The sequence below is a fragment of the Dendrobates tinctorius genome, unplaced genomic scaffold, assembly GCF_039654945.1.
Source record: "Dendrobates tinctorius isolate UK_male_01 unplaced genomic scaffold, ASM3965494v1 ptg000129l, whole genome shotgun sequence".
Classification (NCBI taxonomy): domain Eukaryota; kingdom Metazoa; phylum Chordata; class Amphibia; order Anura; family Dendrobatidae; genus Dendrobates; species Dendrobates tinctorius.
Genome location: NW_027361797.1, coordinates 24,731,967 through 24,750,922, shown reverse-complemented (window position 1 = coordinate 24,750,922; position 18,956 = coordinate 24,731,967). Strand labels below are relative to the sequence as shown.

Here is an 18,956-nt window from a genome sequence, read left to right as displayed (position 1 = left end):
GTTCGGGTGCACGGCAGGGCGCAGAAGGGAATGAACGCCATTTGACTTTTTGAAATGAAAATTAGCTCCAATCGTTAGCGGACACCATGTCGTGTTTGGAGAGCCCCTGTGTGCCTAAACTTTGGAGCTCCCCCACAAAAGACCCCATTTTGGAAACTAGACCCCCTAAGGAACTTATCTAGATGCATAGTGAGCACTTTGAACCCCCAGGTGATTCACAGAAGTTTATAATGCAGAGCAGTGAAAATAAAAAATCTTTTTTTCCTAAAAAAAAAATTTTTTAGTTGCCAATTTTTTATTTTCACAAGGGTACTAGGATAAATTGGACCCCAAAAGTTGTTGTCCAGTTTGTCCCGAGTACGCTGGTACCCCATATGTGGGGGGAACCACTGTTTGGGCACACGTTGGGGCTCAGCAGGGAAGTAGTGACATTTTGAAATGCTGACTTTGATGGAATGGTCTGCGGGAGTCATGTTACATTTGCTGAGCCCCTGTGTGCCTAAACAGTAGAAACCCCCCACAAGTGACCCCATTTTGGAAACTAGACCCCCCCAAAGAACTTGTCTAGATGTGTGGTGAGCACCTTGAACCCCCAAGTGCTTCACAGAAGTTTATAACGCAGAGCCGTGAAAATAAAAAATCATTTTTTTCCCCTCAAAAAAATGATTTTTAGCCCGCAATTTTTTATTTTCACAATGGTAACAAGAGAAATTGGACACCAAAAGTTGTTGTCCAGTTTGTCCTGAGTACGTTGGTACCCAATATGTGAGGAGGGACCATTGTTTGGGCACACATCAGGGCTCGGAATGGAAGTAGTGACGTTTTGAAATGCAGACTTTGATGGAATAGTCTGCGGTCATTACGTTTGCAGAGCCCCTGATGTGCCTAAACAGTGGAAACCCCCCACAAGTGACCCCATTTTGGAAACTAGACCTTCCAAGGAACTTATATAGATGTGTTGTGAGCACTTTCAACCCCCAAGTGCTTCACAGAAGTTTATAATGCAGAGACGTGAAAATGAAAAAAACATTTTTTTTCCACAAAAATAATTTTTTAGCCCCCAATTTTTTTATTTTCCCAAGGGTAACAGGAGAAATTAGTCCCCAAAAGTTGTTGTGCAAATTTTCCTGAGTACGCTGATACCCCATATGTAGGGGTAAACCACTGTTTGGGCACACGTCGGGGCTTGGAAGGGAGGGAGCACCGTTTGACTTTTTGAACGCAAAATTGGCTGGAATCAATGGTTGCACCATATTGCGTTTGGAGACCCTCTGATGTGCCTAAACAGTGGAAACCCCTCAATTCTAACTCCAACCCTAACCCCAATTCCAACCCTAACCCCAATTCCAACCCTAACCCTCTTTCCAACCCAAACGGAAAAATAAAAATTAAAATATTTTCTTTATTTTATTAGTTATGCCTACCTATGGGGGTGATAATCGGGGGGGGGGTTCATTTACTTTTTATTTCATTTTGATCACTGTGAGAGTGATCAAAATGAAATAATGGAATCCGCAGCCGGCAGATTTAGGCGGGCGCACTGCGCATACGCCCGCCATTTTCCAAGATGGCGGCGCCCATGAACCGGACCCGCCGGACACCGGGAGCGACGGGGGGACTTAGAAGGTGCCGGGGGTGGTGAGAGTGGGTGAGGGGGTTATCAGAAGCTGGCGGGGAGCGGAGGGAATGGGAGGGGGGGCAGATGATGACAGCGGCGGCAGATCGCCACTGTCATTCAGTGGTGGGAGGGTGGGGGGGGGGGGTCGATTCGGTGTCTCCAGCCATGTCCGATGCTACTGCAGCATCGGCCATGGCTGGATTGTAATATTTCATCAATTTTCATTGATGAAATATTACTATCGCTCTGATTGGCTGTTAAAAGTGAAACAGCCAATCAGAGCGATCGTAGCAACGTGGGGGCGAAGCGACGCCCCCTGTGGTGAATTACAAAGCCAGGTGACCTTTCATTGACCCCGGTCACCCGACCCGCAGGGGGGCTTTGAATTCATGACACAGGGTATGCGTCATAGGTCGGATTGGCACCGACTTTCATGACGCATACGCTGTCACAGGTCGGGAAGGGGTTAAATCGCAGGGTCCCCAGGGTCTCGTCTCCTCTCTGTACTCATACATGTTGTCAGTAGGGGCAGAATCTGCTTAAATTCAGTTAGAGGGAAATGGGAAAGGCTCATCCCTGATACACAGGGGGAGGAATGGGAGGAAATTCTGGAGTCTCCAATTAGGGTGTCTCCATGCATTAACCCCTTAAGCCCCAAGGGTGGTTTGCACGTTAATGACCAGGCCAATTTTTACAATTCTGACCACTGTCCCTTTATGAGGTAATAACTCTGAAACGCTTCCATGGATACCGGTGATTCTGACATTTGTTTTCTCATGACATATTGTACTTCATGTTAGTGGCAAAATTTCAATCAAATAACTTACGTTTGTGAAAAAAACGGAAAGTTGGCGAAAATTTTGAAAATTTCGCAATTTTCCAACTTTGAATTTTTATGCCCTTAAATCACAGAGATATAGCACACAAAAAACTGAATAAGTAACATTTCCCACATGTTTACTTTACATCAGCACAATTTTGAAACCAAAATTTTTTTTTGTTAGGAAGTTATAAGGGTTAAAAGTTGACCAGCGATTTCTCATTTTTGCAACACCATTTTATTTTTACGGACCACATCACATTTGAAGCCACTTTGAGGGGTCTATATGATAGAAAATACCCAAAAGTGACACCATTCTAAAAACTGCACCCCTTAAGGTGCTCAAAACTACATTCAAGAAGTTTATTAACCCTTTAGGTGCGTCACAGGAATATTTTGAATATTTAAAAAAAAAAAAAAAAATGAACATTTAACTTTTTTTCACTAAAAAAAATACTTCAGGTTCAATTTTTTTTAATTTACCAAGGGTAACAGGAGAAATTGGACTGCAAAAGTTATTGTGCAATTTGTCCTGAGTACGCCGATACCTGATATGTGGGGGGGAACCACTGTTTCGGCGCATGGCAGACCTCAGCAGGGAAAGAGCGCCATTTGACTTTTTCAATGCAAAATTGGCTGCAATTCAGATCGGACGCCATGTCGTGTTTGGAGAGCCCCTGATGTACCTAAACAGTGGAAACCCCCCCCAAGTGACCCCATTTTGGAAACTAGACCCCCCAAGGAACTTATCTAGATATGTGGTGAGAACTTTGAACCCACAAGGGCTTCACAGAAGTTTATAACATACAGCCGTACAATTAAAAAAATCATTTTTTCCACAAAAATCATCTTTTCACCCTCAATTCTTATTTTTCCAAGGGTAAACAGGACCCTAAAAGATATTGTGCAATTTGTCCTGAGTGCGCTGATACCCCACATGTGGGGGTAAACCACTATTTGGGCGCATGGCAGAGCTCGGAAGGGAAGCAGCGCCATTTGACGTTTTTGGCTGGAATTGAGATCGGACACCATGTCGCATTTGGAAAGCCCCTGATGTACCAAAACAGTAGAAACCCCCAGAAATGACACCATTTTGGAAACTAGACCCCCTAAGGAACTTATCTAGATGTGTGGTGAGAACTTTGAACCCCCAAGGGCTTTACAGAAGTTTATAACGACCGGGCGTGAAAATAAAAATATCGTATTTTTTCCACAAACATGATCAATTAGTCTCCAATTTTTTAATTTTCCCAAGGGTAACAAGAGAAATGGGACCCCAAAAGTAGTTGTCCAATTTGTCCTGAGTACGCTGATACCTCATATGTGGGAGAAAACTACTGTATGGGCAAACGTCGGGGCTCGGAAGGGAAGTAGTGACGTTTTGGAATGCAGACTTTGATGGATTGGTCTGCGGGTGTCATGTGCGTTTGGAGAGCCCCTGATGTACCTAAACTATTGAAACTCCCCACAAGTGACCCCATTTTGGAAACTAGACCCCCCACGGAACTTATCTAGATGTGTGGTGAGCACTTTGAACCCCCAAGTGCTTCACAGAAGTTTATAACGCCTGGGTGTGAAAATAAAAAAATCTTTTTTTCCACAAAAATGATATTTTTGCCCCCAATTTTTTATTTTCCTAAGGGTAATAGGAGAAATTGGACCCCAAAAGTTGTTTTGCAATTTGTCCTGAGTATGCTGATACCCTATATGTGGGGGTAAAACACTGTTTGGGCGCATGGCAGAGCTTGGAAGGGAAGGAGCACCATTTGACTTTTTCAACGCAGAATTGGCTGGAATTGAGATCAGACGCCATGTTGCGTTTGGAGAGCACCTGATGTGCCCAAACAGTGGAAACCCCCCAATTATAACTTCAACCCTAACCCCAACACACCCCTAACCCTAATCTGAGCCCTAACCCTAGCCCTAACAGGAAAATGGAAATAAATACTTTTTTTAAATTTTATTATTTTTCCCTAACTAAGGGGGTGAAAACGGGGGGTTTGATTTACTATTTATGGCGGTTTTTATGTTTGGCGGCTGTCGCACGCTAAAAGACGCTTTTTATTGTAAAAATAGTTTTTGCATCATCACATATTGAGAGCTATAATTTTTCCGTATTTTGACCCACCGAGTCATGTGAGGTCTTATTCTTTGCGGGACGAGTTGACGTTTTTATCGGTACCATTTTTGGGCACGTGACATTTTTTGATCGCTTTTTATTCCGATTTTTGGGACGCAGAATGAACAAAAACCAGCGTTTCAGGAATTTATTTTGGGGGGGTGCGTTTACACCATTCCGCGTGCGGTAAAATTGATAAAGCGCTTTTATTCTTCGCGTCGGTACGTTTACAGCGATACCTTATTTAGGTCGTTTTGTGTTTTGTCGGTTTTTTGCAATGAAAACAATTTTATATAAAAAATTATTTTTGCATCGCTTTATTCTGCGAGCTATAACTTTATTTTTTTGCGGATGATGCTGTATGGCGGCTGTTTTTTTTGCAGGACAAGATGACGTTTTCAGCGGTACCATGGATATTTATATGCGTCTTTTTGATCGCGCGTTATTGCACTTTTTGTTCGGTGGTATGATAATAAATCATTCTTTTTTGCTTCGTTTTTTATTTTTATTTTTTAAAGGGTTCGCTACGGACGCGGCGATACCAAATGTGTACTTTTATTGTTTGTTTTTTCTATTTTCAAAAAATGAATTTATTGGGGAATATTTTTTTTACTAATTTAGCGATTTTTTTAAAATTATTTTTACACTTTTTTTTATTTTTTTTTTTTTACTTTATTACATAGTCCCAGGTGGGACATCACTGTCCTGTGACAGATCGCTGATCTGTCACATCACAGATCACTGTGACAGATCAGCAGTCACAGGCAGTTCTGCAGACTTCCTCATGCCTGCGCTTTGCAGGCAGTGAGGAAGTCAGCTCCCTACAGGCCCCCGTCGCCATCTTGGATCCGGGGGCCTGTAGGGAAAGAGTCCCCCGCAGCAGCGCTGCACATTGCGCTGCCGTGGGGGGCTCAGGGAAGCACGGAGGGAGCCCCCTCCCTGCCGAAGCTTCCCTTTAACTCCCGGTACACCGCGATTGTGTTTGATAGCGGTGTACAATGGGTTAACGTGTCGGGGGCAGTCCGTGACCGCCCCTGACACATTGTGCCGGGTGTCAGCTGTGATAATCAGCTGACACCCGGCCGCGATCAGCGGCGCTCACCACGTGGGCGCCGCTGATCGCATTAGACGTACTATCCCGTCCTTGGGAATTAAGTCCCAGGGCACATGGACGGGATAGTACGTCTAATGGCAAAAAGGGGTTAATAACAGAATGATACAGCTATATATTATACATCAATCATATTTGACTCCGACCCGACTCTTTAAGATGGGCCGATTCCAGTCATTGGAATGTTTAAGATGTCATTCATTAGATGCAGACTTTATTCACATGATCTGGCAGTGTCTTATTATTGCACAATATTGGAAGGAGGTGACATCATCATCATCATCTTCCCTGGTACAAGTTCCTGTTCCCCTTCAGCCGCTGGTTTGTTTGTTCGGGGTATGAGATGACGAGACATGTGGTCACTATATTGGGATATTTTTACGTGAGACGCTATTTATGGCACAAAAGGTACTGGCACTGGGGTGGATGGGAAGCTCGTGTCCCTCCCTTAGGATCTGGATTGATTTGGTGAACTCGATCATTCCATATGAGCGCACCTTGTACCAAAACAGAGGATGCCTGGGTAAATGAGAAAATCTGGGAGAGGTGGAACTCCTCATCTTACCCTGTAGAGTGGAAGCGTCGCATGATAGTTGATTGTATGGAACCAGGCTGTGAACTAGTAGTTTTGTAGTTATGGTTTAGAAGTTAGATAGGTCTTATAACTTAAGCAATAATACGAAGACAACTGTAATTTAATTGACATTATGTTTATTTTGTATGTATACTGGTATGCACATTATGCCTCGCATTTAATGCTATGTGGAATATATGTATTTTATACAGTGTTTATCAGCATTTGCAAATGTGTATGTTGTATACCCTGTCTATGGTTCAATAAACGAAGCTAAAAAAAGAATATCAAAAGTCTATTCATTGTAGGGAAGTGCTGCATACCAATGTCTATACATAAAGCTCTCTCCATAGACCAGGCACACATGAGCTACGTACACAGCCCAATGCATGCGATATATCCATAAAGGGAAAATATGTGCATAGAAAGTGTAATTTAACAGCTACACCATAGAACTGGTACCCACTATACGTTATTGTAAACATATTCAAAGGACTTGTACCTTAAAGGGCTGTGTAGACGCCATAAGCTTTGTGTCCAGCACTCTGGAAAACATGAAAAATTGTTTTTATTAAAATGAAAAAGAAAAAAAAAAAAAAAACACCTTAGTTTAACGTAAGTATGAGCTTGGAAATAAAAGCTAGTTTGTCATAATGAACACACCAACTTTACACCTATGGAGTACGGGTTATAGAGCCGGAGGATCGGAGTATACTAATACTTCGGCTTTAATAACTAAATATATCGCTGCCAATATCTAGTGTATTGCTAATGCAACTGTCTCCCAGATACACGTTTTAATTAATTCTAATAGTGAAATTCAAAGACACTGTCTAAAGTAAGGACAGAGGAAAACTTACCTTGGAAAAACACAGTTTGTCAATCTTTTAAACTCTTCCAAGTCCTAAAAAAAAAAAAAAAAAAAAAAAATGTTTTTTTAGACCAACATTTCCAAAGGGCTTCTCTGCGAGTACACCAGACAGGTGTCAGGAGAACTGAGCAGTCTTGTTTCCCTGGGGATCACCGAGACAGACACACTGCTTATTCAACTATGACATCGATATTTGACAGTCAGGGGTCCGACCAATAGCATTCATGTAGCTGAACGCCACATTATTTTCCTGGTTTACATGCAATCAGCAGCTCATTCACATAGTGAGCTGAGTCTGCTGCCTATACAGACACTGTCAACAATGGTGGGAATGCCACACTCACAGGAATAATGCATCTGCTCCATGCGACTGCTCAAGAAGGCAGCTGTCAAAATGCAGCTTAATTTCTTATTAATCTGCGACTACGTGCACGTAGTGTTCACTACTGAACGCTGCAGTGCAAGCAATGAAAGATTACTTGTCAGAGCAAGGAAGTGCTTGGCACGCGGCGTTGTCATGAGATGCCCCCCTGGCCCCACAGAAGACAGCGCAATCCCCTGTGATGCCCCAGGCCTGCTGGGATGCATATTCCCTATCCACAAATCTCCTGCGATGTATATACAGCAGCCTCGGTGTCTCCTGTGTGATGTATATACAGCAGCCTCAGTGTCTCCTGTGTGATATGTATACTGAAGATATCCCACTGCTTGAGTTCTATAAATGTAAAAGTGAACAGTGATGGATTTCCTACTCAGATCTGCACTGTAAAAAACAAAAAATTAGTTACTGCTGCGAGTTCTTTACATCCTTATCACAAAGTCTCCAACGTTACAGACCGATGCAAATCTGGAAAAGCAGTTTTGCGGATCATCCATACCACCCAAAATTACAGCTGCATCCATTAATTTAGGGGACAGTTTATTAAATGTTTAACCAAATACAGTAGGGTAATTTTCAAGTTTATAATTTTGTACGCCCCCACCTCTCCTCCCCCGAAGGATGGTATAAATTTGAAAATGGCCCTTGTCAGGAAAAAAAAAAAAAAAAAAAAAAAAAAAAAGGTTCCCCCCACCACTGACTTACACACAAGGAAATAGTCAACCAAAAGAACCACTTACAACAGGCAATTGACAATAGAACTGATTTATGGTGTGCATGACGTCCAACATCATGTTGTGTCCAACCACGAGTTTACCCTGCAAGAAAATGAGATCTGAAAATTACTATTAAACTTAACATTTGTCTGTGCCACTAAGAAACTGTCAGAATATAAAAGGATAGGCTGCATGTATACAGCAGAATGTTTAAATTAGAAATATATCAAGCACATTTTTCCTGTCTTCACAAAATCTCCCCATGGTAATGTAATGGTGACCATACACTAAGTAAATGTCGACTGAATCAGTTGATGTCGGCGGGAGGCGCCCTGAGCCCAAGGGTGCATGTATATAGGGGTGGGGAGACGTCAGGAGGAAAAGCTGTGAGCCGAACCAGCATTTGGTATATGGCTAAGGTGTTTCACCATATTTATGCAATGCTAAATAAAGCAGACACAAATGGTCCTGCTTGATCATGTGCACATAGAGCATTGTACGGCCTCAGTACAAAGTCTGAGCCTGCACCTCAATCTGTGTACAGACTCAGATCAGTGGGGTCTCAAGACCCGGGACTCCCATAGCTCTGCTGCAAATGTTAAAAAGGCACTGGATATTAAATAAATGTGGGGGGAAAAAACCCTCATCAGCAAGACCTGATGAAGTGGATGCCATGAAATCCGCTCTCTAATCATGTACTGAAATATAGCACTATTGGCGGTCTTATGCCGGCTGCTTGAGCAAGAGCTCATTATCAATAGAATATAGTAACTTCAGCAAGTGAGTACATAAATTCACGCAAAGTAGATAAACATAGATTTGAGATTACACACAAGTCAAAAGAGAGCCTGGAAATAAATATAGGGTTACATGAAAATAAAAAGGGGGGATATGACATAAGACTTAGAAGTTTCATATGTCGGGAAGAAGCGAAAAGAGTTAAATCAGATTGTTGCGTTACCCTTATTTAAAAGAATAAAATTGCCAATGTTTTTATTTTCTTATTACAATCTTTATTTAAAAAAAAAAAAAAAAGCCACTGGGGATATTTTTGACTGTCTTTTCAGCAGTTTCTTTACCATCAGAGGCAGGATTACCATGACAGGTAACAGCTGATAACACAGGATCCAATAATAGGTGATGTCACAGCTGACCTGCTCTCCCTTCACAATGACCTCTGCTCATTAGATGCTTTAGTGCAAAAGAATGGGACAGAGTCTGCTCATTGCAGCTTATATAAATATGGATTTCCTAAAACAATGGCGTAAAGAAGAAAACAAAAAAAAAAAAGCCCCAGTGATCACCTCCATGTTTAAAAAAAAAAAAAAAAAATTGCCAAAGAATAAATTGAACCTAAAAAACATTTTGAAAAGTAAAACAATTTCTAGTGACATGCTCCTCTTCAGTTGTATTTTTCTGTGAACAGATGTCGCCTGCCCAGCGGAAAACTCAATAGAAGTGACCCGAGTGTCGCTAGTGTTCATTCTAATTATTGTGCGCATTTTGTACTTACAGAGGATGAGATTGCTTGAATAACTCTAGAAAACCCAACAGCATCATTAAGATCTTCCTGCAGAAAAAAAAGGCAAATACACAGCACTGGTATCATGAAGGGAAGCTTATCGTTATCCAAATGTATGGGACATTTCAGCTGTACCTGTTCTTTGGCCTTTTTCTGTAGCTCTTTTGTCTTTCTCTCTTCTTCATCTACTTTGGTGATAACCATGCACCTTTCACTCTAGAAAACAGAAGGTATATGCATCTTACAATATGTAAACTCAACTTAAAAAATATATAAAAATAAGGTAGAAACAATACTACAACCAAAAGAGACAACATCAATGCAACACCTCCATCACGGGTGTTTTTTTTTTTTTTTTTTTAAACGGCTAAGGCTAGTTTCATACTAGCGCTTTGGAGCGCAGCAACGGCCTGCGCACGGCCGCCACTAAGCCCCACCCCGCCGGTAGCTCCGCCTACCGGCGCATGACGCTACATGCGTCCTGCATCTTTATCACGGGGGGGGGGGGGGGCGCATGCGCCTTTTTGACGGTGCGCCGAGCGCAACCAAACTGCAGCAGGTTGCGTTTGGCGCAGGTCGGCAGCAGCGTCATGCGCCGGCAGGCGGAGCTACCGGCGGAGGCGTGGCAGGGGTGGGGCTTAGCGGCGGCAGTGCGCAGGCCGTCGCTGCGCTCCAAAGCGCTAGTGTGAAACTAGCCTTAGACATTAATACTTTAATGGGTTGTCTGCCACTTTAAAACCATCAATTGGACCGGGAAGGTTAAAAACCCCACGATACCTACATGACTGTTGCCGCTCCTTCTCCGTACTCGATATGCCCCCCCACCAGTCTCCCTAGTTCTCTGCATCCGGCTTGGATAAAATGTGAAAAGTTGAAGCTCATCAGTTAAGGCTAATTGGCTGCAGCGCTCACCCACAGCCCTTGTTGGATGTTGATCCCAAGAGACTGGCAGGATACTCAACATTTACAAAGAAATTCCACCAATTCAGGATACAAGTATTGAGTTTTCATGTTTTTGTTTTACCTCCTTGAGCTCATTAAGAGGTTGACCAGCATTGGAAAACCACATTAAAAGGGAATCTGTCACCCTTTTTTTTTTTGGCTATCAGCTGCCGGCACCGACATCAGGGGCTTATCTACAGCATTCTGTAAAGTTGTAGATAAGCCCCCGATGTAACCTGAAAGAGAAGAAAAAGGAGTTAGATTATACTCACCGGAGGGGGCAGTCCGGTCCGATGGGTGTTGCAGGTCCGGATCCGGCGCCTCCCATCTTCTTGCGATGCCGTCCAACTGCTTTCTTCACAGGCTCTCCGGCATCGCGCTCCTGCGCAGGCGTACTTATCTGCCATGTTGAGGGCAGAACAAATTCCTGCAGTGCGCAGGCGCTGCACCTCTCTGACCTTTCCCAGCGCCTGCGCACTGCAGTATTTTACTCTGCCCTCAACAGAGCAGATAAAGTACACCTGCGCAGGAGCTGCGGCAGAAGTAAGGAGGAGGGTGGCATTACAGAATGCTGTAGATAAGCCCCTGATGTCAATGCAGACAAAAAATAAATAAATAAAAAAAAGTGACAGATTCCCTTTAAGGGTATGTTTCCACATTGGTGTTTGGTCCAGAAAAGAAACGTTGCAAAAATGCAGAGTGGTGCCAGGAAAAATACGGCATTTTAGCATGCTTTTTGCAGCATTTACTTGTGCTTTTCGGCAAGTCATTTTAATGGCTGAAAAGAATTGATATGATGCATCTTGACAAAATTGCAGCAGGGCTCAAAATCCGTGTGAAAAAAAAAAAAAAAAAAAAAATATGCAGCGAGAGCATGAGATTTCAGAAATCTTATGGATTATAATGGTACTGTAAAATGCTGCGTAAAATAAGCAGCAAAAACGCCACTTGTGAACATAACCCAAGATGCTTTCACCTATCAAATAACTTTAGCTGAAGAGTCTTTATAGTGAGAAAGCAGTAGGAGAAGCAATAGAACATAAAGTAAACCAGCAATTCAACTAGAACTATATTACAAAGTACAGAAGTTGAACGCATGGGAGGGTGCTGTGTCCCCCAATGAAGGCTCCGAGAAACAGATTTTACGGTAAGCAACTAAAAATCTTGTTTTCTCTATCGCTTCATTGGGGGACACAGGAACCATGGGACGTCCCAAAGCAGTCCCAGGGGTGGGAAACAAACTTCCATCAGGTCAGCGGACTCACCACCGCCGCCTGCAAGATCCTTCTTCCTAGGCTGGCATCCGTCGAAGCGTAAGTGTGGACCTTGTAAAATTGGGCGATAAGAGGAGATGTTAGCCACCAATTGAGGGAAAGCTTGACCTGAAATGAGTCGAATTGGAAGATCCAGTGAGGAGACAGAATTGTTCCACTGCGACAGAATGGCCCGCTGAAGCGGTCTTGAGTGGAATTGGGAGAAGGGAATCGCCTCCGACGTTGCAGCCATCCTCCCTAGAACTCTCATGGCTGATCGGAGGGAAATGAGTTGGGGGCCCTGAAGCAAACGAACATCCCGCCAAAGAGTTACTCTCTTGTCGTCGGGAAGGAAGACCTTTGCCTGACGAGTGTCGAAAAGTATGCATAGAAACACAAGGCGCTGTGTTGGAACTAGGCAGGACTTTTTTGTGTTGATGATGCACCCGAATCGAGCAAGAGTGTCGCATACAATGGTCAGACTTTCGAGAGCCTGGGGCAAGGATGGAGCTTTGATGAGGATGTCGTCGAGGTACAGGAAGAGCACGAGACCTCTGATCCTCAAAATGGCCATCAACGCTGCCATGATTTTTGTAAAAACCCTGGGGGGCAGTGGCGAGCCCGAACGGCAGGGCGACAAACTGAAAGTGATCCCGATGTATCGCGAAACGCAGGAATTTTTGATGACCCTGGAAGATTGGGACATGTAGATAGGCGTCTTGAATGTCTATGGAGCACAGGAATTCTTGTGCCTCCATGGAAGCGATTACTGAACGAAGGGACTCCATCCTGAAATGTCACAGACAGACCCTTTTGTTCAGCAGTTTTAAGTCCAGAACGGGCCGAACCGTGCCTCCTTTTTTCGGCACTACAAACAGGTTTGAATAGAAACCTGTGAATCGCTCTTTTTCTGGTACTGGAACAATCACTGCCGACTTGAGAAGAGAGTCGATGGCTGTAAAGAAACCCGGAACCAAGGCGGGGTCTTTGGGGGGGGTTGGGATTCGAAGAATCGATCCCGAGGACAAGAAACAAATTCTATTTTGTATCCTGAAGATACAACTTCCCTGACCCAAGCGTCTTTCACCGAGGCAAGCCATACGTCCCTGAAGACAAGAAGACGGCCGCCCACCTGGGAGTATGCTCCGGTGTTCTGATTCCAGTCATGCGGAGGAAGATCTTCCAAGTCTAGGACTGGTAGATCTACCCTGGGAAGAATGAGATCGCCAGGAAGGAGTGGGCCTAAAGGAGACTCTTTTCCTATCTTGGCGCGGTTGAGGCCTCTGCTGGTGGGAAGATGTATCTGCTGTCATGAAGCGACGAAAAGGCCGAAAGGGTCGAAACTGACGTTTCGGAGGAGGTCGACAAGGTTTTGACTGGAGAAGGGAGCTTGTAACCCCAGTGGCATCCTTAATGATCTGGTCGAGCCTATCGCCGAAAAGACTCGATCCCTGAAACGGTAAAATGGTGAGGGACTTTGACGATAAGTCCTATCGCCAAGCCTTAAGCCAAACTGTGCGCCTAATAGCCACCAAGTTGCTTGATGCCTGAGCTGCGCAGGATGCGGCATCCAGGGAGGCCGAGACCAAATATTAGCCTGCATGCGAAATTTGGTCAGCGAGATCCGCCAGCTGCTCTGGCTGGTCTCCAGCCAAAATGCCTTGGCGGAGGTCCTTAGCCCATTTCGCTATGGCCTTAGAAGCCCAAGTAGAAGCAAAGGCCGGGCTTAGAACAGAAGACGCCACTTCGAAGGCTGACTAAGGAAAAGATTCTATGACTGTCTTAGTGTCTGCTAGATGCTCCCCCAGAAATCAGAAGGACCGTGCTGTTAGATAGTCTTGAAACCGGAGGGTCCACGGTCGGTGAAGCTGACCAGTCTGCAATGAGTTCCGGCGAGAAAGGATATAACACCCCAAGGCGTTTTCCTCTTTGAAAACATCTGGTCGAATTTTCTCTCTCTCTGGAAAGAATTTTCTGGAACTCCGAATGATGAGCGAAGACCTTGGAAGGTGGTTTCGACCGTCTGAAAGAAACCTTCTGGTTCGCGGGTTCCTCCAGAGAATCTTTGATATTGAAGGACTGGTTAATCGCTGCAGTGAGGCTCTGAACTATATCCCTCATATCAGCGATTTGGTCCGAGTCCAGCTCCAAAACATCCTCAGAGGGTCCATCCGAGAAAGTCTCACCTGGCTCAGGGGAGGAAGATCTTGATAAGCGAGGCTGTTTGGACGGACTATGGGGCAATGCGGAACGGAAAGAGGAACCGGACCGGTGCTCCCGTCTGGCTCTTTTGCGGCCAATATTAACAGGCTCGACCGGAGCATCCTGCGACCTGCTGGGTCCTGCAGAAGTCTGTAGTGGCAACTTATCCAGTACGGACACCAAGGTATGGGACACCTTGGTGAGATCCAACACAGATTGAGACAGAGAGGAAGCCCACCCTGGGATAGGGGCCTCAACCTCACTCGGGACAACCGGGGGCTCCTGAGCGGTGGGTTCAGTGGGATTGCTGCAGTCCTGACAGAGGGGAGAGGACTGACCTGATGGAAACTTGCGTTTGCAAGAAGAACGTGCAAAATGACTGACTACCACAGAAGAAGCAGAGAGAATTGGTTTAGAATTAGACATTATGAGCTAACCCACTAACAGTGCCAGACAGTTAGGGGACGGAGAGCTGAGGAGGGTGTCAGTCTGCAGCACAGAGCTACTCACGGAACCTGTGTACACAGCACGCTGAAGCAGAGACAAGCAGCTCACAGGCTGAGGAAAAACTGAGGTAAAAAACACGCTCCTGAATGCTGTGGGCGGGAATCCGCTCACCAGAGAGGAGGGCGGAGCTAACCACTCTGTTAGGAGCATAAGAAAACTCCACTCCCTCCTATACTGGGAGGAGTGGGCGGGCCCCTGCGACACCTCTAACCCTCAGAAGCGGTGGGCGGCGCCAGACAGGCGGGACTGTTCCTCAGAAGAAAAAGCCGGCCTGAAAATGGGGGCGTTGCGTCGCCTCAGAACTAGGCCGGAACTGAAGCCGGGGCCTGGATTAGAAACGGCGGCCAACGGAAAGCGCGGGGCGGGGGTCTAAAGAGAACCGCAGTTTCGCGGCGCTGGGAACGCTAAATACAGGTAATGCCGCTTAAGGAAGCTTGCCCGTCCTGTTATGAATGGGTCACCGAGGAGAAAAAAAACAAAACAAGCCAAGTCACAGAAAACCAGAGAGGTTGGTAACTATGCAGATTGCAGATCCATGATCCTAACCACACAACTAGCAGCAGCCGTGGAGCGTACCTATGATGATCCTAGACGCTTCGTCACAGCCGGAGAACTACATAAGCCTGAAGCAAGAAAATAGGAAAACTAACTGCCCCAGAGGAGACCCCAAAGGAAAGACAGCCCCCACAGATGTATTGACGGTGAAACAAGATGAAAGCACAAACAGGCAGGAAAATAGGCTGCGCAAACGATGGGGCCCAAACTAACTAGAAAGGATAGGAAAGGAAAGACACTGTCTGCAATCTGCAAAAAACCCTACAAATATAATGTCCAACACTTCTGATAGCAAAATTAACCTTGAAGTCACTAGACTTCTCCCACTATATCAGCACTCTGAAATATTCTGAGACAGAGCAAAAAGAGGCCAATCTAATAAGGGACAAAAAGCAAATTAACAAATACAGGTAAATAAGAGTGGAAATTCAGCACAGCCCCAGCCAGGGCTGGCTGACCACACAAAAAACTGAATAGACCAACAAAATCAAGTATGAACATTAGCAGAAAAACGTAGCTTTAAATGACTGGAACAGAGCTGAAAACCAAGACCTGACAAGCCAGAAGGAATCACCAGCACCAGAATAGGGAGTCGGAAGTCTTAAATCCAGTCTGAGATTCCTGAGGTCCAATCGTCACCCTCATCAGGTGGCAGATCTCTACTGATTAAAACAACCAAACTACCTCCTGTTACCACCAGTGGGAGCCTGGCAGGAGAACTCACAACTGGTGGACCAGAAAACGAACTCACAACAGTACCCCCCCCCCCCCTTGAGGAGGGGTGACCGAGCCCTCATCCATGCCGATCAGGATGGGCCCGGTGAAAAGCACGAACCTATCTATTGGCATGAATATCAGAGGCAGAGACCCAAGAATTATCCTCCTGGCCATAACCCTTCTATTTGACCAAATACTGGAGTCTCCATCTAACCAAACGAGAATCCAATATTTTCTCTACCTCATATTCCACATTGCCTTCAACCAACACAGGGTCAGGAGGTGCTGCCATAGGCACCACTGGCTCAACAAACCTCTTCAACGGAGATTTGTGAAATACGTTATGGATCTTGAACGTAACTGGAAGAGCCAATCGAAAAGAAACAGGATTAAGAATCTCCAAAATCTTATAAGGACCAATAAATCTTAGCTTAAATTTTGGAGATGCAACCTTCATAGGAATATTCTTAGACAACCAAACCATATCACCCACTTTAAACCAGGGACCAATGGTCCTATGCCGGTTGGAAAAAAAAAAAAAAAAAAAAAAAAAAAAAAATCGCTGGGCCTTTTCCTGAGAGAGTGACAACTTATCCACCACTTGGTCCCATATCTGCTGCATTCTCTCAACCACAGTGTCTACACCTGGGCAGGACGAAGATTCCACTTGCCCTGAAGAGAATCGAGGATCAAACCCAAAATTACAGAAAAAGGGTGACATCAGAGTGGCAGAACTAGCTCTATTGTTCAGTGCGAATTCGGCCAAGGGCAAAAATGAGACCCAATCTTCCTGATCAGCAGATATAAAACATCGCAAATAAGACTCCAAGGTCTGGTTTGTTCTCTCAGTCTGTCCATTGGTCAGGGGATGAAACGTGGAGGAGAAGGATAACTGAATTCCCAGATTGGAACAAAAGGCTTTCCAGAATCTGGAAACAAACTGGACTCCTCTGTCGGACACAATGTTCTCAGGAATCCCATGTAACCGAACCACCTGTTGTAAAAACAAGGGTACCAACTCAGCAGAAGATGGCAACTTTTGGAGTGGTACAAGATGGACCATCTTCGAAAATCTATCACAAATCACCCAGATAACAGTCATTCTCTGAGAGACAGGAAGATCAGAAATAAAATCCATTGAGATATGGGTCCATGGCCTCTTGGGCACCGGCAAGGGCATCAGCAATCCACTAGAATGAGAACAGGGTTTAGCCAGAGAACAAGTCCCACAGGACTGTACAAAATTCCTGACGTCACGAGATAAGGCGGGCCACCAACAAGACCGACTCACCAAATCTCTGGTACCAAAAATACCTGGATGACCAGCCAATGCGGAGCAATGAATTTCAGACATCACTCTCTTTCTCCACTGGTCAGGAACATACAATTTTCCCATAGGGCAACGCTCAGGTTTATCCTGAAATTCCTCCAGGGTGCGTCTCAAATCAGGTGAAATGGCAGAAAGAACTACCCCTTCACCTAGGATGGTAGTAGGCTCGGTCACACTAAGGGAATCGGCAAAGAAACTCCTAGAAAGGGCGCCTGCCTTAACATTTTTAGTGCACGGAAGAGAAGAGACCACAAAATTAAAAAGCGTGAAAAACAAGGCCCATCTAGCCTGTCTAGGATTCAAGCATTTGGCCGACTCCAGATAAATCAAATTCTTGTGATCGGTGAGGACCACAACTTGATGTCTAGCTCCCTCCAACCAATGTCTCCACTCCTCAAATGCCCATTTCATGGCCAACAATTCCCAATTCCCCACGTCATAGTTGCGTTCAGATGGGGATAACTTTCGAGAAAAGAAGGCACAGGGATTCATCTTAGAAGTCACAGGGTCTTTTTGGGACAAAACAGCTCCTGCACCAATTTCAGAAGCATCTACCTCCACCTGAAATGGAAGTGAGACATCAGGTTGCCATAAAACTGGAGCTGAAGTAAATCTCTGCTTAAGCTCCTGAAATGCTGAGACAGCCTCAGGAGACCAATTCAGCACATCAGCACCCTTCTTGGTCAGATCAGTCAGTGGTTTGACAATACCAGAAAAATTACCTAAAAATTTACGATAGAAATTCGCAAAACCCAAAAACTTCTGGAGGGCCTTCAAAGAAATAGGCTGAACCAAATCATAAATGGCCTGTACCTTGTCCAGGTCCATTTAAATAGTCGATGGAGACAAGATAAATCCCAAAAATGAAATCCTCTGTACATCAAAGAGGTATTTCGATCCCTTAACAAACAGGGAATTCTCCCTCAAAATCCAGAACACAGTCCGGACGTGTTCCACATGAGAATCATAATCACTAGAAAAGATCAAAATGTCATCCAGATAGATGATCAAAAACTTATCCACAAGGTCACGGAAAATATCATTCCTAAAGGACTGGAAGACAAAAGGGGCATTAGTGGGCCCAAAAGGCATCACCAGGTACTCAAAATGTCCCTCCGGAGTATTAAACGCCATCTTCCATTCATCCCCGTGCTTGATGCGAATAAGACTATACGCCCCCCTGAGGTCAAGCTTAGTAAACCAGCAGGCACTCTTAACTCTGGAGAATAAATCAGACATCAGAGGTAACGGGTACTGATATTTAACAGTCATCTTGTTAAGGGAACGATAATCAATACACAGTCTTAATGATCCATCTTTCTTGGCCACCAAAAAAAAAAAAAAAACACACACACACAACAGCACCTAAAGGTTGACGAGGATGGTCTAATATGACCCTTCTCTGACGACTCCTTAATATAGGATCGCATAGCATCATGCTCAGGTACTGATAAGTTGAAAAGCCGACCCTTGGGAAATTTACACCCAGGCATCAACTCAATTGCACAGTCATAACTCCTATGAGGAGGCAAAGACGCAGACTTGCTCTCACTAAATACATCAGAAAAATCGGCTAGATAATCAGGAATATCATGAGACTGAGGAGAGGTGGAGAAAACAGGAGCGTCCCTAAGAACACACTGACAACCCCAACTCACCACAGACCCAGATTTCCAATCCAAAACTGGATTAGGAGTTTGCAACCAAGGAAAAGCCAGAA

General features: G+C 44.7%; 1 protein-coding gene across 2 annotated transcripts in view; it reads right to left on the bottom strand.

Moving 5' to 3' along the window:
- The window catches only part of PARN (poly(A)-specific ribonuclease), a 185,762-nt gene that overhangs the window by 133,221 nt on the left and 33,585 nt on the right, over nt 1-18,956 (bottom strand). For both annotated transcript variants that reach the window (XM_073542882.1, XM_073542883.1), the window contains exons 11-15: nt 9,866-9,946; nt 9,722-9,778; nt 8,233-8,310; nt 7,103-7,146; nt 6,745-6,787 (exon numbers count right to left, since the gene is read on the bottom strand). In XM_073542882.1, coding sequence (XP_073398983.1) covers nt 6,745-6,787; nt 7,103-7,146; nt 8,233-8,310; nt 9,722-9,778; nt 9,866-9,946 — 303 coding nt within the window. The remainder of the gene's footprint in view (nt 1-6,744; nt 6,788-7,102; nt 7,147-8,232; nt 8,311-9,721; nt 9,779-9,865; nt 9,947-18,956) is intronic.